General features: G+C 38.4%; 1 protein-coding gene across 1 annotated transcript; it reads right to left on the bottom strand.

The window, feature by feature from the left end:
- Nucleotides 1-23,004: 23,004 nt before the first annotated feature.
- LOC110881477 lies at nucleotides 23,005-23,739 on the bottom strand. Its single transcript, XM_022129719.1, has one exon. The coding sequence runs from the start codon at nucleotides 23,737-23,739 to the stop codon at nucleotides 23,005-23,007; it is 735 nt and encodes a 244-aa protein (XP_021985411.1).
- Between the last annotated feature and the right edge of the window lie 2,403 nt (nucleotides 23,740-26,142).

The raw sequence follows: 26,142 nt of genomic DNA, 5'->3' as shown, positions 1-26,142 counted from the left end.
TACAGATGCAGAAAGTATGGGCAGATTCAATGATTTGGCTTGTAGACGAACTTGTGAGCAATCAATGAGGCATGGGTGCCCTCTACTTGACCCCTAGCACCTCTGGACACTTGTTGATCATCCATGAGCAATGTAGGATGTGTTGTGATGATCTTGTGCACCAAACTTTACTATAAAAGGCCATGCTTGGTTCACAAATGAAACACACCTCAAAACACATCCTCTGATCATTCTTGGAGCTCACAAGCTTTCTTCTAACATTCCTAAGTCGTGCACAAGTCTCTGTAAGTATGCCAAACCTGCTATGGCTTTGTTTTTGCTTAGATTAGCCTAAAAGTCAATCCGTCGTAACTAACGATTGACTTTGCGATAAATCACGAATGGTCCAGTGAATTGTCGAATCAAAAGTAGTTATGTGTTGGTATTTATGTGGTAATAAACCCCTAAAAGGGTTCCCTCTGATCACCACTCTAACTAGTTCAAATGTCGAGTCAAACGTATACTTAAAAAGTCAACAGAAAGCCATTTTTGCGATTCTTGCATAATCTGTAATATAGATGATATGAAACCTGTTTGAACACTTATAAAACATGATAATAAGTATATAAACTTGTCCAAGCTCGTTTGATTCGGCCATTTGCTATATTGACCCGGTTCGGAGCCGAATGTCGCAAAAGTTTGACTTTTGCTTTGACTTCAGTTCTGACCCGTTTTAGTGCAATGTAGATATGCCTTAGGACTCTCTTAGGACCAGGTCACGTGATGGTATCACCCTCTGTGACCGGTTCGTTGTTTGTCCGAGTCTTTTACGCATTTCCGTTAATTGCTTAAAAGTTGACCGTAACGCCCTTTTCAAAATAAAACGAGTATTTCGGACACGTGAAGGGACCATAACCTTGCTTATTAAATTCTAAGCATGTCCCTAAAGTTTCACGCCAATCCGAGGTCTAGAATAGGAGTTATGCTAAATAGCGCAATTAAAAGAAACTTTTGTAATAAACGGCGCGATTAGCATAACGCCTACCTAAACCAAGATTTCGTCACCAAACCTTTTACTCACTGTTGTAAATTAATATTTAGGGATTTTTTTAAACATATTTAATCATTTTTAACCTGCTCATAACCTACGGTTATGGCTACGGTTCGGTAAATAACGAATATGCCCTTTTCGGCCAAAACTTGAGTTCTATAAAGTCTTTTGACCCGATTCCAGTTGCTACTGATTTTAAATAATAAATAAAGTATTTTAGACTTTATATACTGATCGGGAAACTCAGATTTCCTGTAGAACTCTAAAACCTTTTTAAAAGTCCTTAAAATGACCGGAAAACCCCTACGGGGCGTATAATAAACTTAAACTCGTTACGGGCATCGCGGAAGGTATCCTACTGATACCACAACCTCTTTAAGGCATATTGACTTGGGAAACAAGTGTAGGACTCTTACGGTTACCCGTTGTGCCTTTCGCGCGCACGGTTCGGCTTATGTAACTAGTTTACATAAATTAGCCGATACGGGTCAAACCATATTATTTTGACCCCAAAGTCCAGAGTGTGAATATTAAACCCATATAAAACAAGTCTTCGAACTTGTTGGGTTAGAATCACATTCCATTCTCGGTTTTCGCCTTTCACGCGATTAAACCGTATCTATCCCTTGAAACTGACCGGTCTAGGCTACGGCTAATATAAAAGACCCGTTAGGATTCTAATAGGTTATTTTAAAACCTTCGTTCCAGAATAGGAGCCCCAGTAAAAGATATCTGTGATTTAATCAATTAAGGACAATACTTGCAAAGGTAAATACTTTTAACTTATTTTCCGTATTACGAGCTTGGGTTACGGTATATATAAAATTCCGCTTGATCGAGCATCAAATCTTCCATCATTTGGTGGTTAATTGAATAATTTGATCGACTCGTTTAAACAATCTTGTTACTTAAAAGCCTTTGGGGGGTTAATGACCATGTCCCGGATATCCTAGGCATCATTTTACGAAATGGCCACGACCTCGACATCCGGGTGTAGGCGTACACCCGGCATTATGTCTATATTATTAAAAGACGTAACCGTTGGTTTACGCACCTCGGTTTTACGCAATGTGGTGTGTCTATTGATCTTTAACCCGGACTAGATCCGGGCTACTGAACGCAAAGAAGGAACATGTAAGTCGTTCACAAGATTATAATATTAAATAATTCTCCCAAGTTATAAAAGAGTTTGTGCCTTGTGCATTCAAATCAATTTTAATAAACATTTTCAAAAGTGTCGGTTGAATGTATTTACCAGTGTAAACTGACGTATTTTCCCAAAAAGATTAAGTGCAGGTACTACACGTAATCGGCTGGCTATAGCTCCTTAGCATCTTAAGAAGTCTCGCAAGCTTTGATGCCTTGTCTGTTGAACAATATTTTTATCATTTTGATCCCCCTGTGGATACCATTCGACTATTGTGATACATTCGATATTACAATCAATGGTTGAATTATATTTATCTTTATGCTTCCGCTGTGCATTCATATAATTGTGTGGTTTGACTATATTGTTGCCAACTACGTCACGGTAATCCCCCACCGGGCCCACCGGTGATACACGTGGAAATCGGGGTGTGACAGGTTGGTATCAGAGCCAACATTGAGTGAATTAAACACTATCCTAATGTGTTTAATCTCAGTGACACAATTGCACATACTTGAGTCTAGACAAAAACTTAGGACAAATTCGAATTTTTATTCCAAGTTTGTCTTTTTCTTTTATTATTGTTATTTAAAGTTTTTAAAAGCAGGAAATATGGCACCTGTAATTTTCCGAGGAAGAGGAAGGGGAAGAAGAGGCAGAGGAGAGATCGTTACTCACCACGATCACGAAGCTGGACCTTCAAATACACGAGCTCCTTCGACCACAAGGAGTGAAGAACCGCAAAGACGGAGAAACCTTTTCGAACCTGCGAGGCATTCCACCTCGCACAGCTCGACGCCGTCGTACCGTCACTCGTTCGGGCCAGATTCCGAGAATGATCCCAACAACCCTCAACCCTCCTACATACCTCTACAGCGTTCAGTATCGCACCGCAATTTTGACGACCCAACTCCATACTTCATAGGTCAGTTTAACCCAGCTGACTACATTCAGGAGCCTGCAGGCTTTGTTCCGTTAGGACCACAGGATCACTTCTCCGAAGACCATATGGACGAGGACACGGATCCGACAGAACCTGCTCGTGGTACGCCCACGCATCCAATAGAAATCTCTGATGGGTCATCCTTTCATGGCACACCCTATCAGGGACCAGATAGCTTCATGACATTGTTTAATCAACACGAGTGGTACTACACGCCACCTCAGCAGACATCACAACAGTCGCAACATCCGCAAGATCCCTCCGAGGATCCACGCTTCCTGGCAGTTACACCACCACCTCCGCCACCGGTACAACCAGTAATGCCTGATCCACCAAGGCGTAGGAGGACAAATGCCCGTATGTCCACACGAGGAGGGGATTTCCACTTCAGCACCCCTCGACACTCTAGTAGTAGCCACTACCCGCCACTACCAGAAGAAGGACCTGCAAGTCCAGCACAGGAGGCGAACTCCGCACCAGTTGCACCGTCTTCGCCACCATTTGGGTATGACCACCCAATACCTGCGTACACGGGCCCAACGGCATACAACCCGTTCGAACCGTCGTCGCAAGCACATTACAATTACAACTATGAGCGCGACCCATATGTGGTAGCGGCTAGGTATAATGCCCGCTATCCCGACGGAGCTTTTGGAAACATGGGAATACCGGACTACTCAGCTCATGGGTATCCAGCACCTCCTAGACCTCCAGTTCCGCAACCGGCACCACAACCACGTTTTTCCCCACCTGAACAAGAAGAAATACTCCACCGTTTGAGCCGTGTGGAAAGAGACTTCGAGGAAGAACGTAAGAGCCACCGAGGGTTACTCAAGGGCTTGGCAAACCTACTGAAGGGCAAGAAGAAGAAACGAGACCCTTAGTCTCCTTATGGATTGTTGTACTTGCACTTTAGTCCCTGCGTGGACATTTATCGTATTTCAGTCCCTACGTGGACTTATCTTTCAGTCCCTACGCGGACACCTATCTTGTATTAGTCCCTGCGTGGACCTGACTTTTATTAAACCTCTATGTAGGTATGTACTTGTTTAAAAGTCCCGTTTAGGGCAGCGTGTAATCGTATTGAAGTTTTGGAATGTTATGTTATGAATTTCATTTTGTTATTACTATATATGAAGTAAATCGAAATCATTCCTTTTAATTTGATCTGCCTAAATAAAGAATGTTAAGAGTGAAACCTAGCCAGGTGTCTTTTAAGATCCGGCCAAGATGGCAAGACCTAATTAAAAGATTCAGATTCCCTGTTTACCTCGGTAAGCATGTTAACAATCATGACAGATGTGATTCGTTAAAATCGCACACGTCATTCTTATACAAGAATCCTTTAAAGGATTCCAAAGCCCAAATTAATGATATAATAAATCATGGGTTAAATCATCAATGAAGATGATCACTTGTTAAACATCCATTAGCGATGTAGTGCCTACGGGCTAGCCTTATCAAACATCCATTAGTGATGTAGTGCCTACGGGCCATAATTGTTGTCATAATAAGACCAAAGACAGTGGTGGTCTATGACTCCCTGTCAGAAGGGGACAAAAGAACTACGGTTCAAACCTTCATACCTTGATTCTCTGTAATCTCGGCTAATATTATAATAACGTCCTCGAGACTAGACTTTTATGCCACTAACAATATTAATTACGATTAGGATAAGTATGTTCAAATCCTAAATATAAAGTGAGTAACAAATTAACCAGATATGGTCTTCGTTACCATGGTTAATGAATTACCATAAAAGACAATTCTATAATAAACTCCTAAATAAAATTTTCATTATCTTCTACAGCAGATACAAGCTACTATGGCGAATCCTAATGGAGAAAATAGTCATACAAGTGAAGATGATTATGATAATGCCCAAGTACATTTAACGGGCGCTCAACTAAAGGCTCTTGTCGACAACGCTGTGCAAGCAGCTCTAGATCGACAATATACCGAATCTCGAAGCAGAACCGTTTCCAAACCACCATCAAAGCCGAAGACACACTCAAAATCCCACAGCAAACCATTATCCAAACCCCTCTCCAAACCCAAAAAGGACGACGACAATCACTCGTCAAATGAAAACAGTGTTCGTCGTGAAAGAGAGTATACTGATGCATCCGGTGCCAGGGGCTGCACCTACAAGTACTTTGTGTCTTGTAAACCCCGAGACTTCACAGGGGAGAAAGGTGCCGTCGATTGTATGACGTGGCTGGATGAGATGGACACTGTGGTGGACATCAGTGGCTGTGCGGAAAGGGACGTAGTGAAGTTTGTGTCACAATCGTTTAAGGGCGAGGCCCTGGCTTGGTGGAGGGCATTGGTTCAAGCCTCGGGAAAGACTGTGCTTTACAGCATGACATGGGAGGAATTCATTACTCTCATCAAAGAAAATTACTGCCCTCAGCATGAGGTGGAGAAGATAGAGTCCGGTTTTGTATCATTAGTGATGACAAACCTGGACTGCCAAGCCTACTTGACGAGCTTCAACACGATGTCTCGCTTGGTTCCATATCTAGTAACCCCGGAGCCAAGGAGAATCGCTCGTTTTATCGGGGGGTTAGAACCCACGATAAAGGCAAGTGTGAAGGCCTCTCGGCCAACGACCTTCAGGTCTGTAACTGACCTCTCTTTGTCCCTCACAATGGACGCGGTCCGACTGAGATCGCTGAGGAACAAAGAGGCCGAGAAGAGGAAGCGTGAGGACGATACCTCACGAAGGTCGGGAAAGAAGCACCGTGGGAACGGTGATGGCAAGAGAGGGACAGAGTCGAGGAAAGATGGGCAACAATCCGGAGAGAAGCCCAAGTGCAAAAACTGCCAGAAATTCCACTTTGGGAAATGTAGGCTTGGGTCGAACTCACAGTCCCAGTCGAAGTCGCATACTTGTGGACTGTGCAAGTCCAAGGACCACAAGACTGTGGACTGTAAGAAGATTAAAGATGCGACCTGCTATAACTGCAATGAGAAGGGGCACATTAAGAGCAACTGCCCCAAATTTGCCAAGAAAACGGAAGAAACCAAGAAGAATAACGCTAGAGTCTTCAAGATGGATGTGAAGGAAGCTTTGCAAGACGACAACGTAATCACAGGTACTTTTCTCGTGAATAATGTCTTTGCAAGAGTACTTTTCGATTCAGGCGCTGATAAATCCTTCGTAGACCAAAAATTTTGCAAACTGTTGAATATGCCTGTCAAAACCCTAAATGTGAAATACGAGGTAGAGCTAGCAGACGGCACGGTAGAGACCGTCTCCACTATATTAGATGGATGTATGATATCCATTAAGAACCATTCTTTTCCTCTATCTCTACTTCCCTTTAATCTAGCTGGTTTTGACATCGTTCTGGGTATGGACTGGTTATCGCACAACCAGGCCCAGATCGTCTGCAACAGAAAACAAATAGTGCTAAAGACCCCGACTGGTGAGTCGCTCACCATTCAAGGGGATACGCAGTATGGATTGCCCGAGAATGTAACTATGCTCAAGGCTTCAAGATGCTTAAAAAGAGGCTGTGTCATCTACATGGCACAGGTGATAATTGAAGAGTCCAAACCAAAGATAGAGGACATTCCTGTCATTTCGGAGTATCCAGAAGTTTTCCCCGAAGATCTACCTGGGTTGCCACCAGATAGGCAAGTGGAATTCAGAATAGATATCATACCTGGAGCAGCTCCCATTGCTAGAGCACCCTACAGACTAGCACCGACTGAAATGAAGGAATTGAGGACCCAACTAGATGAACTGTTAGCAAAAGGTTTCATCAAGCCTAGTTCATCTCCCTGGGGAGCACCTGTCCTTTTTGTTAAGAAGAAGGACGGATCGATGCGTCTATGCATCGATTATCGTGAACTTAATAAGGTCACGATAAAGAATAGATACCCATTGCCAAGGATCGACGATTTGTTCGATCAGTTGCAAGGGGCTAGCTATTTCTCAAAGATCGACTTGAGGTCGGGCTACCATCAGCTGAAGGTCAGAGATGAAGACGTACATAAAACAACATTTAGGACTCGATACGGTCACTACGAGTTCCTAGTGATGCCTTTTGGTCTCACAAATGCACCGGCTGCATTCATAGATTTCATGAATCGCGTCTGCAAGCCGTACTTAGACAAATTCGTCATCGTATTCATCGACGACATTCTTATCTATTCAAAGAACAAAGCTGACCATGGGAAACACCTACGATGTATTCTCAGATTGCTGCATCGCGAGAAACTCTATGCCAAATTCTCTAAATGCGAATTCTGGCTACGAGAGGTCCAATTTCTTGGACATGTCGTAAGCGAGCGTGGTATCCAGGTGGATCCCGCTAAGGTAGAGGCGGTCATGAATTGGCAAGAGCCAAAGACGCCTACATAGATCCGTAGTTTCCTGGGGTTAGCAGGATACTACAGAAGATTCATTGAAAATTTCTCAAGGATTGCTGCGCCCTTAACTTCTCTAACCAAGAAGAAGATAAAATTTGTTTAGGGCCCTAAGCAGCAAGAATCCTTTGATATCTTAAAGCAAAAGCTAAGCAACGCTCCTGTGTTGACACTACCGGAAGGTACAGAAGAGTTCGTAGTTTACTGCGACGCGTCACACACTGGCATGGGGTGTGTGCTCATGCAGAAAGGCAAGGTGATTGCCTATGCTTCGAGGCAGTTAAAGGTGCACGAAAAGAATTACACCACCCATGACTTGGAGTTGGGTGCTGTTGTATTCGCAATAAAACTGTGGAGGCATTATCTGTACGGAATCAAGTTTGTGATCTATTCAGATCACAAGAGCCTTCAACATCTGTTCAATCAGAAGGAGTTGAACATGAGGCAACGCCGTTGGATGGAAACCTTAAATGATTATGATTGTGAGATCAGATACCATCCCGGCAAGGCGAATGTAGTCGCTGATGCCCTGAGCCGGAAAGAAAGGATGAAACCCATCCGAATCAATGCTAAGAGCATTGAAGTCAAGAATAACTTGATTGAAAGGATATTAGCTGCACAGCAAGAGGCTGTGTTAGAAGCTAATTATCCTAAGGAAAAGTTACGAGTAACTGAGGAGCAGTTAACTCTTAGCAAGGATGGAATTTTGAGATTGAATGGGCGAATATGGGTTCCTATTTATGGAGGACTACGAGATGTTATCCTCCAGGAAGCCCATAGTTCCAAATATTCCGTCCATCCTGGAGCAGATAAAATGTATCAGGATTTAAAGGCAAATTATTGGTGGATAGGCTTGAAAAAGTCTGTAGCCGCTTATGTAGCCAAATGCTTAACTTGTGCGCAAGTCAAGGCTGAGCATCAAAAGCCATCTGGCTTGCTACAACAGCCTGAACTTCCTGAATGGAAATGGGAGTGTGTAACTATGGATTTTATCACCAAGTTACCAAAAACGAGCAAAGGAAACGACACAATATGGGTTATAGTCGATAGACTGACTAAGTCAGCTCATTTCTTACCCATAAAGGAGACTTATAGCTCCGACACATTAGCCCAGTTATATGTTGATAAGATTGTAGCCTTACATGGCATACCTGTGTCTATTATCTCCGATCGAGATACTAGATACACGTCTCATTTCTGGAAGAGTTTCCAACAATCTTTGGGCACACGTTTGAACTTTAGTACGGCTTACCATCCTCAGACAGACGGTCAGAGTGAGCGTACTATTCAAACGTTAGAAGACATGCTGCGGGCATGTGCAATCGATTTGGGTGGTAGTTGGGATAAGAACCTACCACTAATCGAATTCTCCTACAACAATAGCTACCATACAAGCATAAAGGCTGCGCCCTTCGAGGCATTATACGGTAGGAAGTGTAGATCGCCTGTTTGTTGGGCGGAAGGGGGAGAGGTCCAATTATCAGGACCAGAGATAGTTTTCGAAACAACGGACAAGATTGTCCAGATTCGGGAACGTCTCAAAGCTGCCCGTGATAGGCAGAAAAGTTACGCTGATCCAAAGCGTAAGGATTTTCACTTCGAGGTAGGTGAAAAAGTGTTACTAAAGGTATCACCCTGGAAGGGGGTGATGCGTTTCGGTAAGAAGGGTAAACTGAGCCCGAGATACATAGGACCCTTCGAGGTTATCGAACGTGTCGGGTCAGTTGCCTATAAGTTGAACTTACCAGAAGAGCTCAACGGAATTCACAACATGTTCCACATCTGCAATCTAAAGAAGTGCTTCGATGATGAATCATTGGTGATCCCACACACAGATGTGCATATTGATGAGAGCTTGAAGTTTCTGGAGAAGCCTTTATCGATTGAAGACCGACAAGTAAAGAAGCTTCGCAGGAATCATGTACCGATAGTTAAGGTTAAATGGGATGCCCGGAGAGGTCCCGAATTCACATGGGAAGTTAAATCCACGATGAAAGAGAAATATCCCTATTTGTTTGAGTAAATCTCGGGTCGAGATTTATTTTAAGGGGGAGAGGATGTAACACCTCGAAATTTTGTGTCCAATAATGTATTGACACGTGTCTTGAGTTACACGTGGCATTTAATATTAAATAAAGGACTAAAGTTGACAAACCTTGAAAGTATGTAAATTCGAGGGTTATAAATGTCAAACAAGGGTAAGTATACTGTATAGTAAACCTAAACGATGCTCGTACCTTCAAACGAATAAATCATGGATCGTACGGAAGCGAAACGCAGAAGAAAGTGAGAGATTACAAGCTGCAGGGGTTAACTGTGTCAACATGTTTAATTATACCTCTGAGTGACCCTTTGACGTACCCGAGGCTTTGTAACAGTAAAATACGCTCACTAGAATGTACTATATAAATTCCGCGAAGTTCCGTTTTAAAACGAGAAAGTTATGATCAAATTCTTACGAGAAGGGTTAAAAGCGTCAACAATGAAAGTTAAGGCCTTCCAAATAATTAACAAACTAACCGGGGACTTAACAAGGCGGGTAAATAACACGAGGCCCTTAGTTGTAAATAATCGAGGGCCAAATCGCAAAGTTACCCCTTCAAACCCGAAAGGTCAGGTTAATAATTACCAAAGATTTTGTTATTAATTACAAAGATTTCGTAATGATTATAAAAGATTTAAAAATCTTGAGAAACTGACCTAACACGGGCCGCGTTAAAGAATGGGGTAAGTTAATGCGGGCCGCGAGCCTTCTGTTTATACGAGTCTGATTTAAGGATCCAGGCGGCCCGCGTACAAGGCTGCCTGATCTCCCATGCGGGCCGCGTGATCCATACAGATGCAGAAAGTATGGGCAGATTCAATGATTTGGCTTGTAGACGAACTTGTGAGCAATCAATGAGGCATGGGTGCCCTCTACTTGACCCCTAGCACCTCTGGACACTTGTTGATCATCCATGAGCAATGTAGGATGTGTTGTGATGATCTTGTGCACCAAACTTTACTATAAAAGGCCATGCTTGGTTCACAAATGAAACACACCTCAAAACACATCCTCTGATCATTCCTGGAGCTCACAAGCTTTCTTCTAACATTCCTAAGTCGTGCACAAGTCTCTGTAAGTATGCCAAACCTGCTATGGCTTTGTTTTTGCTTAGATTAGCCTAAAAGTCAATCCGTCGTAACTAACGATTGACTTTGCGATAAATCACGAATGGTCCAGTGAATTGTCGAATCAAAAGTAGTTATGTGTTGGTATTTATGTGGGTAATAAACCCCTAAAAGGGTTCCCTCTGATCACCACTCTAACTACTTCAAATGTCGAGTCAAACGTATACTTAAAAAGTCAACAGAAAGCCATTTTTGCGATTCTTGCATAATCTGTAATATAGATGATATGAAACCTGTTTGAACACTTATAAAACATGATATTAAATATATAAACTTGTCCAAGCTCGTTTGATTCGGCCATTTGCTATATTGACCCGGTTCGGAGCCGAATGTCGCAAAAGTTTGACTTTTGCTTTGACTTCAGTTCTGACCCGTTTTAGTGCAATGTAGATATGCCTTAGGACACTCTTAGGACCAGGTCACGTGATGGTATCACCCTCTGTGACCGGTTCGTTGTTTGTCCGAGTCTTTTACGCATTTCCGTTAATTGCTTAAAAGTTGACCGTAACGCCCTTTTCAAAATAAAACGAGTATTTCGGACACATGAAGGGACCATAACCTTGCTTATTAAATTCTAAGCATGTCCCTAAAGTTTCACGCCAATCCGAGGTCTAGAATAGGAGTTATGCTAAATAGCGCAATTAAAAGAAACTTTTGTAATAAACGGCGCGATTAGCATAACGCCTACCTAAACCAAGATTTCGTCACCAAACCTTTTACTCACTATTGTAAATTAATATTTCGGGATTTTTTAAAGATTTTTAATCATTTTTAACCTGCTCATAACCTACGGTTATGGCTACGGTTCGGTAAATACTGAATATGCCCTTTTCGGCCAAAACTTGAGTTCTATAAAGTCTTTTGACCCGATTCCAGTTGCTACTGATTTTAAATAATAAATAATGTATTTTAGACTTTATAAACTGATTGGGAAACTCAGATTTCCTGTAGAACTCTAAAACCTTTTTAAAAGTCCTTAAAATGACCGGAAAACCCCTACGGGGCGTATAATAAACTTAAACTCGTTACGGGCATCGCGGAAGGTATCCTACTGATACCACAACCTCTTTAAGGCATATTGACTTGGGAAACAAGTGTAGGACTCTTACGGTTACCCGTTGCGCCTTTCGCGCGCACGGTTCGACTTATGTAACTAGTTTACATAAATTAGCCGATACGGGTCAAACCATATTATTTTGACCCCAAAGTTCAGAGTGTGAATATTAAACCCATATAAAACAAGTCTTCGAACTTGTTGGGTCAGAATCACATTCCATTCTCGGTTTTCGCCTTTCACGCGATTAAACCGTATCTATCCCTTGAAACTGACCGGTCTAGGCGACGGCTAATATAAAAGACCCGTTAGGATTCTAATAGGTTATTTTAAAACCTTCGTTCCAGAATAGGAGCCCCAGTAAAAGATATCTGTGATTTAATCAATTAAGGACAATACTTGCAAAGGTAAATACTTTTAACTTATTTTCCGTATTACGGGCTTGGGTTACGGTATATATAAAATACCGCTTGATCGAGCATCAAATCTTCCATCATTTGGTGGTTAATTGAATAATTTGATCGGCTCGTTTAAACAGTCTTGTTACTTAAAAGCCTTTGGGGGGTTAATGACCATGTCCCGGATATCCTAGGCATCATTTTACGAAATAGCCACGACCTCGACATCCAGGTGTAGGCGTACACCCGGCATTATGTCTATATTATTAAAAGACGTAACCGTTGGTTTACCCGCCTCGGTTTTACGCAATGTGGTGTGTCTATTGATCTTTAACCCGGACTAGATCCGGGCTACTGAACGCAAAGAAGGAACATGTAATTCGTTCACAAGATTATAATATTAAATAATTCTCCCAAGTTATAAAAGAGTTTGTGCCTTGTGCATTCAAATCAATTTTAATAAACATTTTCAAAAGTGTCGGTTGAATGTATTTACCAGTGTAAACTGACGTATTTTCCCAGTGCATGTACTACACGTAATCGGCTGGCTATAGCTCCTTAGCATCTTAAGAAGTCTCGCAAGCTTTGATGCCTTGTCTGTTGAACGATATTTTTATCATTTTGATCCCCCTATGGATACCATTCGACTATTGTGATACATTCGATATTACAATCAATGGTTGAATTATATTTATCTTTATGCTTCCGCTGTGCATTCATATAATTGTGTGGTTTGACTATATTGTGTCACGGTAATCCCCCACCGGGCCCACCGGTGATACACGTGGAAATCGGGGTGTGACATAAGGCATTTGGTCATAAGAGCGAAATTAGCTCTAGTATAAATAGTGCACTCATTTGTTCATTTGGCACGGAATCAGAAATTGTAACGAAGTGCTGCCAGATTGTTCTCAGGTTGTAATCAGTGTTAAACCAATATAAGAGACATAATAATTACTTTGAGCGTCCGTATCATTGATTCCGCCTTTGATTCGGATTAACAACTCTTCTGATCGACTCATTCGGGTTCAACAACGATCCTACACTCCTAATAAACAATCATTTTATATATAAGTTTTTGTATTTAGGATCTTTTTATCATCGATTATATGTATTTCTTTGATTACATACATGTTAAAAGTAGTTTACATATGTTTAATTGCCAAAATTATATATATGAGTCATAACTAATTACATATATGTAAAAAAAGTAGTTTACATATGTGTAATTATAAAATTACATATAAGAAATGATAAAATTACTTTTAACATGTATGTAATCGTAAAAATACACATAATAAATGATAAAATTATCCTAAGCATAAAAATATATAAATAAAAAGATTGTTTATTAGGAGCTCTGCGAGTTCTGTAAATATTTATGGTTCTGAAATGATCCTGGTCTTATATATCTATACTACTTTAATAAGGATATAGGAAGGACAGAATGGTAATTGAACAATGTGTTGAAAACACCCTCAATGCACAATGTACAACTGTTAAGGCACAAGAAAACACAAAACCATTTACCCTTTACAAGGTTCTACATCTGCCGTCCAATTTTGTAACTTTCTCACACGGATCAAGATCTGGACCGTCCATTTGACTTCACACGGATCACCAATTGCTTTCTCTCTCAATGCTCACACATCTCACAAAACAACATCAGATCTTCTCTCTCTCTTCTCTCTCTCTTCTCTCTCTTCTCGGCGATCTATTGCTTTCTCTCTCAATGCTCACACATCTCACAAAACAACATCAGATCTTCTCTCTCTCTTCTCTCTCTCTTCTCTCTCTTCTCGGCGATCTAGGGTTTCATGAGATCTATCACCAGATCCGTTTGAATCTATCACCAGATCCGTTTGATGAGCAGATCAAGGGTTTCATGAGATGTTCTGGCAAGGGATCCACAGATTTGAACAAGGGATCCGTTTTATCTGGCAAGGGATCCACAGATTTGAACAAGGGATCCGTTTGATGTTCTGATAAGTTGCTTTATCTTTAATCTTGATGTAGATTTGTTAGTAGATATCTTACCATGTTCTTTTGTGATTCTTACTTTTCAGGTGAAGCGGTTGACGGATGTTCGAAGGACGAAATCTGAGGTTTACGAAGGATTTTCTCATGTGTTTTGTGATGAATCGACTCAGGTTAGGTTCTAAATGTTGATTTATCTTTAATCTTGATGTAGATTTGTTAGTAGATGCGGTTATTTCAAATTAGGTTGAAAGTTTTGTGATATTTGAATTTGTATTTTTGGTGATGATAGTTAGCTTAATTTCAGATATGACATAGTGAAAGGATAAATTGTTTTTGTAGTTTTGATTTTACTTTGTTCTGTTATATTTTGATCTTTTCCTTCATTTTTGGGACTGATAAGTGTCATGGTTGTGTGATAATTATGATATTTAGGTCATTTAGATATGGAATAGTGAAAAGATAGATTGTAATGTATTTTTGATTTTAGTTTGTTCTGTGGGATGCTCGATGAGCAGATCTAGGGTTTCATGAGATGTATCACAAGCTTTATCTGGCAAGGGATCCACAGATTTGAACAAGGGATCCGTTTGATGTTCTGATAAGTTGCAATGAGTGTTATATATCTTACCATGTTCTTTTGTGATTCTTATCTTTAATCTTGATGTAGATTTGTTAGTAGATGCGCTTATTTCAAATTAGGTTGAAAGTTTTGTGATATTTGAATTTGTATTTTTGGTGATGATAGTTAGATTAATTTCAGATATGACATAGTGAAAGGATAAATTGTTTTTGTAGTTTTGATTTTACTTTGTTCTGTTATATTTTGATCTTTTCCTTCATTTTTGGGACTGATAAGTATCATGGTTTTGTGATAATTATGATATTTAGGTCATTTAGATATGGAATAGTGAAAAGATAGATTGTAATGTATTTTTGATTTTAGTTTGTTCTGTGGGATGCTCGATGAGCAGATCTAGGGTTTCATGAGATGTATCACAAGCTTTATCTGGCAAGGGATCCACAGATTTGAACAAGGGATCCGTTTGATGTTCTGATAAGTTGCAATGAGTGTTATATATCTTACCATGTTCTTTTGTGATTCTTACTTTTCAGGTGAAGCAGTTGACGGATGTTCGAAGGACGAAATCTGAGGTTTACGAAGGATTTTCGCATGTGTTTTGTGATGAATCGACTCAGGTATGTCACTCGCAACTCGCAAGGAAACCTTTTTTTAGGATCTGAATTTAATTAGTTATACCTTTGGTTAACGACTGTCACGATCACTATTATTAAAGAACAAGCTCACTCCGATCTTCTGGCTGCCGGAGAAAGTGTATCTGCTTGGAGAGTCTCGGAATTGGCTTTGGCGACGCTGAACGCTGCTTCATTCGAATCGATGGGGGCTTCATATGCAGAATGTTCCCTCACTTAGTGGTCTCATGCTCACTCAAGCAGAGGTAAAGTAAAGTTTATCATCATTCATCAATTTTCTTTTCTTTTTTTTATAATAAAGGTTTTTATATTTGCAACTTGACAAAATGTGATTTATATTAAATTTATTTTAAGTTAATAGTGTACTGGTTATAACTAATATCAAATCTTTACTAATACTTGATTTCTTTTTATGATGGTTGACTTTGCGAGAACTAACGGAGCATTAGTGTCAAGAATGGGCTGAGATTCGAATTCAGTCGGTTTTTCGCTCTTTTTTGGTAATTTCTAAGCCTTGAATATTAATTTTTAACATGCTATGCTACTGAGAGAATATAAACTTGACTATATTTTGTGTTTTATGATGTGTTTTGTTATTTTTATGCTTTTTGTTTTTTAACTGATCTTAACCCATTTGACTTATGCTACAGACAAAAAGGGATCAAGATCGGGACCGTCCATTTGACTTCACACGGATCACCATATGCTTTCTCTCACAATGCTCACACATCTCACAAAAAGGGATGCCAAAAGCAGGGAAGTACAATCTACAGGAAAAAGCAACACTTTACTTTTGTGTGAAAGACAGCTTGCTTGCTGCAGTCTCTATAATATATCAACACTCTTCCATACACTGTTTGAAAGACAGCACTGCTTGCTTCAGTCTCTATAAATAATCCAGAGATATCTACACTCTACTCACACTTTACAAACTCTCAACTACACTCAACTGAAATTGTAAGTTTATCTCAGTTGAATAATCCTACTTTCAAAACATCAACTTAACAACTTCTATTTACTTCGATTTCAGAATATATCAACTTTTTGCATTCGGATCTTGCGTTGTTTCTCGGCTCTCACATCAAGGTTTTAAAATTTTTGTCGGCTTTTCACATCTCCCTCTTGCATTGTTGTAAGTTCTTTCAAATATGACATAGTGAAAGGATAAATTGTTTTTGTAGTTTTGATTTTACTTTGTTCTGTTATATTTTGATCTTTTCCTTCATTTTTGGGACTGATAAGTGTCATGGTTGTGTGATAATTATGATATTTAGGTCATTTAGATATGGAATAGTGAAAAGATAGATTGTAATGTATTTTTGATTTTAGTTTGTTCTGTGGGATGCTCGATGAGCAGATCTAGGGTTTCATGAGATGTATCACAAGCTTTATCTGGCAAGGGATCCACAGATTTGAACAAGGGATCCGTTTGATGTTCTAATAAGTTGCAATGAGTGTTATATATCTTACCATGTTCTTTTGTGATTCTTATCTTTAATCTTGATGTAGATTTGTTAGTAGATGCGGTTATTTCAAATTAGGTTGAAAGTTTTGTGATATTTGAATTTGTATTTTTGGTGATGATAGTTAGATTAATTTCAGATATGACATAGTGAAAGGATAAATTGTTTTTGTAGTTTTGATTTTACTTTGTTCTGTTATATTTTGATCTTTTCCTTCATTTTTGGGACTGATAAGTGTCATGGTTGTGTGATAATTATGATATTTAGGTCATGCTTTAAAGGTTGTTTAAGTTTAGTGGAAAAATACTCTTGTACATCATGCTTTAAAGCGAGGTTACATAACACAATAGACTGTGATGATGATTGTATTTTGAGGGTACATAGAAGATCCGAGTAGCATCTTGGCGGGGCAATATCCAGGTTGCATAGTTCTCACTTTGCAACCGTGTGTTGCAGCCATGGCTTTACCCGTAGTTGTGTTCATCTCTCAATTACATGTCTGAGTCTTCCAGTTGAGTGTAGTTGAGAGTTTGTAAAGTGTGAGTAGAGTGTAGATATCCCTGAATTATTTATAGAGACTGAAGCAAGCATGCTGTCTTTCAAGCATGCTGTCTTTCAAACAGTGTATGGAAGAGTGTTGATATATTATAGAGACTGCAGCAAGCAAACTGTCTTTCACACAAAAGTAAAGTGTTGCTTTTTCCTGTAGATTGTACTTCCCTGCTTTTGGCATCCCTTTTTGTGAGATGTGATGTTGTTTTGTGAGATGTGTGAGCATTGAGAGAAAGCTGAACTGAAAGTGTTTGAGGCTGTAAAGTGTGAGTAGAGTGTAGATATCCCTGAATTATTTATAGAGACTTAAAGGTTGTTTAAGTTTCGTGGCAAATTACTCTTGTTGTGTACTCCGGATTTTGTGTTCTTAATCTGTCTGAACTGAAAGTGTTTGAGGCTGTGATGCGAAAGCTGAGCTTGTGTTCTTAATCTGTCTGAACTAAAAGTGTTGAGTCTATGATGCATAAGCTGACCTTGTGTTCTTAATCTGTCTGAACTAAAAGTGTTTTGAGGCTGTGATGCAAAAACTGAGCCTGTGTAATCTATCCAACAACTCAAGCAAATGTTTTCTTTGCATTTTAGGGGGAACATGGGTGCTTCTCTCCCAGGGCATACAAAACATAGGTTATTGGCGGCAGCTCGCCATATTTAACATATAAAAAAACTTTATATGTTAAATTTGGCGGACTGCCGCCAATGACCTGTGTCTTGTATGCCCTGTGGAGAGATCCACCGATTCGAGGCAAACGGCTCACTTATAAAAAGAGTTAATGCCTGATTTGCCAAATGATATCCTTAATAAACATATGTGAAGGACAAGATGGTAATTGAACAAGGTGTTGAAAAAACACTTAATGCACAATGTACAACTCTTAAGGAACAAGAAAACACAAACCCTTTTACCCTTTACAAGGTTATACATCTTCCGTCCAAATGTTCTTAATCTGTCTGAACTGAAAGTGTTTGAGGCTGTGATGCGAAAGCTGAGCTTGTGTTCTTAATCTGTCTGAACTAAAAGTGTTGAGTCTATGATGCATAAGCTGACCTTGTGTTCTTAATCTGTCTGAACTAAAAGTGTTTTGAGGCTGTGATGCAAAAACTGAGCCTGTGTAATCTATCTGAACTGAAAGTGTTTTGAGGCTGTGATGCAAAAACTGAGCCTGTGTAATCTATCCAACAACTCAAGCAAATGTTTTCTTTGCATTTTAGGGGGAACATGGGTGCATCTCTCCACAGGGCATACAAGACACAGGTTATTGGCGGCAGCTCGCCATATTTAACATATAAAAAAACTTTATATGTTAAATTTGGCGGGCTTCCGCCAATGACCTGTGTCTTGTATGCCCTGTGGAGAGATGCACTCATCTTCCCCCTAAAAAACATAGAAAACATTTGCTTGAGTTGTTGGACCGAGCGAACCTTGCATAATGCGTCAAGGGAAACTATTGGTCAAGCGAGACATTTGTTCAGGTATCCTTATTTCATGATAAAATGATTATGAATAGCTGTGCATAAACTAATCGCAAGTTTGTTTGGTATATGCAGGGTAAAAGGGAACAGCAGTGTTCAGCACTATGTCATTCTTGCTTGGTGCCATCACCTCAGTTGTCTCTGGCTTACCATCCGTGTACTTTACTAAAATTTGATCGGTGCAGTGAGCATGCGAGCGCAACAAGTGCAGCCGCAGCGGCGCGGTGAGGGCAGCCGCAACGAGCGCAGCGACATGGTTAATAAAAAAATAAAAAAACTGCCACCTCTAAGTAGATATGTATCAGAATGTACAAATTCATATTTATTGTTTTGTTTATGCGTTTAATCGTTTGATTAACGACTCGATTGATTTGTTTGTAACCATTTGTCTGTAAACGAACTTATTTATCTTACTTTAATTTTTGTATTAAGCATCATCTATCGCGCCTTTGCTGACTGACTTTTATAGATCACTACTTTAGGGAGAATGAACAATTATCCAAATATGGAGATACTAAATCTGCTCGAGGTATGATGCTGGTTGAACTTAAGAAACTAATTGAAGGAAATCCTTTATTTTGTGACAAATTTCAGTTCCAAACCTTAGGAATTCAAGATTAAGGACTCTTACAAACCTAAGACTGTTTGGGAAATTTTTGACTATGTTTTGTACATCTTACAATATAGTAGTTAATGTTAGTTATTTGTGAATTTGTATCACAATTTGAACCAACAAAAGCCTAGGTAGTCCGTCTATTTCAGGTAACATAACTAGAATCAAACAATTTTCTTTGTTTTCTCCTGAGTCGCACAATAACCACCAAACGCCATCACGAAACCACCAATCGCCGCAAATCACTGATTCTCGCCGCTGAAGAAGGCCTCAACCGACCATCACATTCTGCTACACTACCACCATCGTCGTCACAAGCCACATTGGAAACTACATCCCCGTAGATAGCCCTAAACTCACCAACCTAAGTGATACCACTCCCGCCGCATCGCGCGGGTAAGTGACTAGTATATATATATATATATATATATATATATATATATATATATATATATATATATATATATATATATATATATAATATATAATATATGGATATAAATGTTAAAAATATTTATTTTTAACGTTGTAAATACGTTGTCGTACGTGTACGACATCCTTGTGAGAGTACACTTCCACAAGTGTATGTGAGTGCATCACCATGTACTTGAGTCTTTTATACGTATACATTTACCGTATCTATACGTGTAGGTATACCGTATTTATACGTGTAGGTATACCGTATTTATACGCGTAGGTATATCGTATTATACGTGTAGGTATATCGTATTATACGTGAAGGTACACCGTATTTATACGTGTAGGTAGACCGTATTATACGTGTAGATATACCATATTTATAGTGTATTTTTATAAAAATATACATGTATTTTCCATTAGGCCTAGCCCACATCTTAGTGTTATTGAACTTAATTCATGTATTTTGTCACTGGGCCTAGTCTATGTCTTTAAGTTATTAGACCTAGCCCATATTATTAATGTATTTGGGCCGAGCCCAAGCTCTATATTATAATTATGCCAATATAAGTGTTTTATTGAAATGGGTGATTGCCTATGTATTTAAGAGATTGGGCCTAGCCCAACATTTATTATTTAAGCCCAATATTAACTTTAAAGGTCCAAATTTTATGTTCTTGCATTTATAGTAATCTTTTACTAATTACTAAATAAGTATGGTAGTAAACTTTTAAAACTACACTTAATGTTATTGTCGTTATTGAACTTACCGGTTTTTCGTTGTCGTTAATATGTATATTAAGTGTCAAACAATATTTTGTATTTTGACTCGTCGTCGTGATTTGTTAATATATAACTTTTGTGTTGAAGTTGTCCGTTTCGTCGTGAAGGTGTCATCCAATGTCCGTCGCCCGATGTTCGTAGTCCAGTGTCCGCGTCTTGTTTTATGATACCTCATAAGGGAGCGTTTTAAGTGTACGCGAAGGTTCGCGACCACCGTCATACTTGTGAATATTTGTGAGGTTTCGGTCATGGTGTAAGTGTATATTTTTCATAAGCATTATATTTAGTATTTTAGTATGTATTCCTAGCACAAATACATACACATAATATACAATCAATATACACCAAATAAAGTATTCAAACTATATAATTTTTACCAAAAATCATCTTTACATATACTTGTTAACTTTACCCATTTATTTAGTATAAAAATATATATGTCAGTTTATAAAAACTCTTGGATGATTAGGGCTTAAACCTTTTCATCAAAACTTCCTTAATGACGATTTAAGTTGCTAATCGTGTTTAACCCGCTTAATCACCCTGTTAATCTCAATTTAATCGCGATTATATTTTTAGAAAATTTTGCCATAGCTTCCCCTAAACTATGGCATTTCTCACTTTTCAAAACGCGTTTAAACAAATTTTCAATTTCCAATCATCATCAACTTGCTAATTTCATCAAAATACACCTTTCAGGTAGCTAATCCTACAACTTTTCTTCAATATTTCATGAGCTTTCATACATTAAATTTCTAAAAATTTCAAGACTTTTATGTGTTAAAAAGTTAAGACTTTTTAGGTGTAATTTTTATAACCATTTATTAAATCACTTGTTTTATTTAAAAACCAAGCTTATTAGTTCTTAAACATCAAGTTTAGACCATTAAAATCCTTAATCTTTCAAGTATTAAAACTTATATATGTAAAGCTCATGAACATGATGTTGATGATAAAGATCTAGTTGTTTAAATCATATTTTTAAGCATAATATAACAAGATCATCACTTATATAAGTTACTACACTAAATAAACAACATGATCATCATAAATCTCATGACTAATCAACCTACTTTAACCAAAATCAACATGATCATACTAACTATTTAACACTAATACACCTAATCATCACATAATACTTCATATTTTGTAGGTTATTAAGGTGTGATCAGGGTTTTTAAGTTTGATTTTTCTTAATCTTCAAGATGATCAACAAGTACTATTATAATCTACTTATAATACTAAGCTTAAAAATGATACGAAAGGGGCTTACAACTTTGCACAAGCTTAGAATGAAGATTAAGAAGAGGTTAAGCTCCAAACATGTCTCTAATGAAGCTCCATGCTTTAACTAGGCTTACATGATCATAAAAGGGTTTGATTAAGGTGAAAAAGTGGTGTTTTAGGAATGAAAATGGAGGTTTTCTTGGGTGTTCTTTGAGCCGAAATCAAGAGAAGAAGAGAAGAGGGTTTTGTTTGATTTTTTTGTGAATACAAATGATAGGTGATGGATGGAAATTAAAGAAGTAAGGTGTTATAAAAATGATCATCTTGCAAAGTCTAAAAAAATCTTCAAACCATACTCCATTTAGATTTTTCAAAATGGTAGGTTGATGGAGTGGGGCTCCCTCATGACCAAAATGGGGGGGGGGGTATTAGGTTTTATTTATCTTTTTATAAAAGTTGTGATTTATATAAGTATTTAGAGGTTTAGGGATTTTGGATAAGTTCTTGTGCCATTAGTGCTACGACAATATTTATGACGCCAAAATGTGGCTCACTAGTTCACTAGGTTGTTGGTTTAGGCATTAGAGTGGTAAAAATTCCGCTAACTAGTTCGTCAACGCAAAAACGGTGAAGTTGTAGTCGTTGCAATGTAGTACCGGAAAGTTGTGTTTCGAATATCCAATTGATATTCCCAAGTTTATTTAAGATGTATCATATTAGTTACAAGTCCTACGAACACTAAAATGCTAGATTTTAGTGTCGCGGACATTTTATTTATGTTATAATTTGGCGCGGAACGGACAAAATGTAATTATGTGCGTTTACCAGAAAGTTAAGGTGTTTTAGTGTTTAGTATCCCTAATTAGGGATTTTTATTTGTATTTCATCTATAAAGTGCGTTCGTGCCTTTCGGCGCTCGTTCAGACAGTTTTCAGAACTTGCTGGCATGAATAGTGTGTTCAGGTGAATAGTGTTTTCAGCATTTTGCCAACAATTAAGACATAGTTTGCAGTTTTCTCGCGACGTGGCAGTTGTATTAGTATTGTTTTACATATTTAACCATATCCTATGATTGCTATACTTTACACGACCTAATCATGCAATAACTAAATCGTAATGAGCGAAATTAAATGTTTAATCAAGCGTTTAAGCTGTACGGAATTGTCGTTATTTTTGCCAGTTGTCACACCACCTATCATCACCATCATGACTAGAACCTTCAATATCCACATCTTCTTCGTCTTCTTTATTATCATCTTCTTTCTCTGTCTCTGTCTCATACGGTATATCCTGTACTTCACCATTGAGAACGAATTTTGTGATATCTATTGGTTCGGATTCAGGATCTGTTTCAGGCTTAGGTCTAATCTCTGGAATAGCATCAACCTTTTCCTTCCCTTTATCAGCATTAGCAACCTCTATTTTAGTAGCAGCTTTTCGAGCTCGTTCAGTGACCCTTGCTTCAGCCTCTTCAATTTCAATTTGATTAAATTCTACTTCAAAATCAATTTCCATCTTCTTTTCTAAAACTTTGTACAGAATATCAATCTTTCGATCTTTCACCTTTTTGTCAGCTTCTAAATCACTTGCTCCTTTTCTCAATCGCTCGTTCTCTGAAACAAGACTAGTTATAACAACTTCCATTTGAACTACTTCACTTTCCAACTTCTTTACTTTGTTCTCCAGTTCCTCTATCTTTTTATCATTTGGATCATTCCAAAAATCTAAATTCATCGTGTTAATATTCGGAAATGGACGATCAGCATCGAATAAGTTGTAAGAAGAACTAGGTTGTTGTCGAGGTGTAGATCTCGATCTTGGATTTGATTGAGGTTGAGGTTGAGGTTGAGGAGATATTGGTTGTACAGGAGTGTTTGGTGTTGGTTGTGATGCTGTTGGCATTCTAATAGGAATAACAAGCTTAGCTTCAGCTTTAAAAAATGGTCATGGTTGTAAAAGAAGGTTTCCAAGTCCAAGTAAGCGCTCCAAGGTAGGTTGCCGACGCGACTTTTTTCAACACCACCTAGTTACTTGGAATCGATCAAAAGCAATCAACCTCGGCTAGAATCAGATCTAGTATGTCAACTCAGGCTGCGTTTGACTTATAAAAAAAATAAAAGATAATTTCCATGTCAATCATATTAAAGAATAAATATCATTTTCACGTATTTTGTTATAATTATTAGTAAATTTATTTTATTTGACATGTATTTAATTTCCAAAAACAAATTTCCTTATAATTTAGTGTGTTCTAGTACTCCCCGAGTACTCTCAGCCTAGGCCGGGTACTCTCAACTCCCCGCTCAACTGATTAGGGAGTGCCTAACAACTTTTGCAACCATGCAAATGGTGCACTTGTAGATGTAACTACTGGTTCAGCTCTAGTAGTTGTTGTTTCTTTGATAGGCTCTTTAGTTCTTTTTCATGTTTTCTTTATCATTGGAGACCATGTTTTCTTTACCTTTCTAGCAGCTTTGTTCTTTTGTCACTTTGATGATCTCTTAACAGTTTCAGGTTCAGAAGGTACATATGGTTCATCGTCACTATCCATTGTCCTTATCTTTCTCTTGCTTCTCTCTTCAAATTTAGCACTTGGATCATGTGTTGTTGGAGCCATTTTTGTAATCTTAAAATCACTATCACTTTTAGTCTCATCATCATCTGCTTGACCACCTGTAACCCCAAATGCTTCAGTTTCTATATTTTCAGCAATTTCAGCCGTATCAGCAGTAGTCTTTTCAGATCTTTCTCTGTCTAAGGTAGTAGAAAATACTTCATCTTCACTCTCTTCATCCCAAAGCATTGTTTTTTTGTGTTTTCTTTCCAGTAGTCTGCTTTGTGGTCGTCTACTTTTTGTCTTTTCTTTTCTTTGAATCATCTTTTTCAAATCATTTACATCTTTTCACAACAAAACCTTCTAACTTTTCGTCTTCATTGTCAGAATTAGTATCATCATTTCTCCATTGGCCTTTAGGCGGTGCCATATAATCTTTATCTTTCATACAACCAAATAATCTTTTAAAGTGAGGAACATCTTTTTCTAATTGATTCTTATACTGTTGAATCCGATCTAATGATAGATTCGTCATATGTTCCAAATGTAGCACATCAGATTCTTCCTTTGCAAGATTCGGAATCAAATCATCCAGCAACATATTCACAAACCTCAGATACTACAAAAATCTATCTTGAACCAAGTCTGTCATCATTTGCTCGAAAATCAACTTTGAAAAGTTGTATGGTAAGTTCAAAGTAAGAGTTGCAATCATACACATCAAGTAATCAACTGTAACATCATCTCCACCTTTCCTGTGCCCCATAGCATGAATTACCGAATGCATAAAGAATTTATAAGGCCTTGAGATATTCGCTTTTAAAAAATTCATCTCATTGACGTGCCCTGTGTATCCCATCCGATAAAAACATCCCTTCACCATTCGCTCTGGGTAACCTGTTGGATCTTCAGGTCTATCACCAAATGCTAATACTCTTCTGATTTGATCTTAAGTAATAACCACCTCTATGTCATCATTTTGGACTTCAGCGAAAGAGTGAGTCGCTGGCAGATGAGCAACAAATTTAGCGTTTTGCTAGAAACGTTCTACATGTGATCAGTATGCCTAATGTTGATCTGTTAATGCTTTCATTATACGCATTCACTCCATAAATTCCAGAATTGGCTTAAAAGGTTCCATCTTCGATACTTTTTTATCTAACACACAACACATGTTGTGTTTAGGATCAAAGTTCATCGCTTTTGCCCGCACAAACAAAATAATCGAACACTTAGAAAAATTTTCAAAATCGTCAAATTTTGTTGCGGATGAGACTTGGTACAGTTGTACATGAGTTTTGAACGGATGTGAATACCTTTGTGTGAATGAACAACAACACATACACACAACTTACTTTTGTACGAAGGTAAATTCTATTTTTACTACAAAGTTACTTCCATGCTGATGTAACTACATTCGTGCATATGAGTTACTTCCGTGCAGACGTAACTTCCATCCTTTCAAATTCCAACTTTTTTTACAAGTTTTCATCAAATTGAATGTTTTATTAGAACCTAAAAGTGCTGAGTTACATTAATATGTGTTCAGTTTTATTTTTTATGGTTTATATTGCACAAATCTAAGTTTTTAACATACTAAGGCTGATTTTATAAAATTTAGTCCAATCAGTTCAAGTTCTACCTTTCCCATTGTTGATGGTGTGCAAATCAACCACCACAATGTAAATTTTTACAGAGTTTGGACACTTAGAAAGTTTTCTCTCGAATTCAGTCAACTGGTGTAAAGAAAG

The sequence above is a fragment of the Helianthus annuus genome, chromosome 10, assembly GCF_002127325.2.
Source record: "Helianthus annuus cultivar XRQ/B chromosome 10, HanXRQr2.0-SUNRISE, whole genome shotgun sequence".
NCBI classification, from domain to species: domain Eukaryota; kingdom Viridiplantae; phylum Streptophyta; class Magnoliopsida; order Asterales; family Asteraceae; genus Helianthus; species Helianthus annuus.
Note: the sequence above shows the minus strand (reverse complement) of the source record. Positions and strands in the feature narration are given on the sequence as shown.

Coding starts and splice junctions, on each gene's coding strand:
- LOC110881477 (XM_022129719.1), bottom strand. CDS start 23,739: ATGCCAACAGCATCACAACCAACACCAAACACTCCTGTACAACCAATA.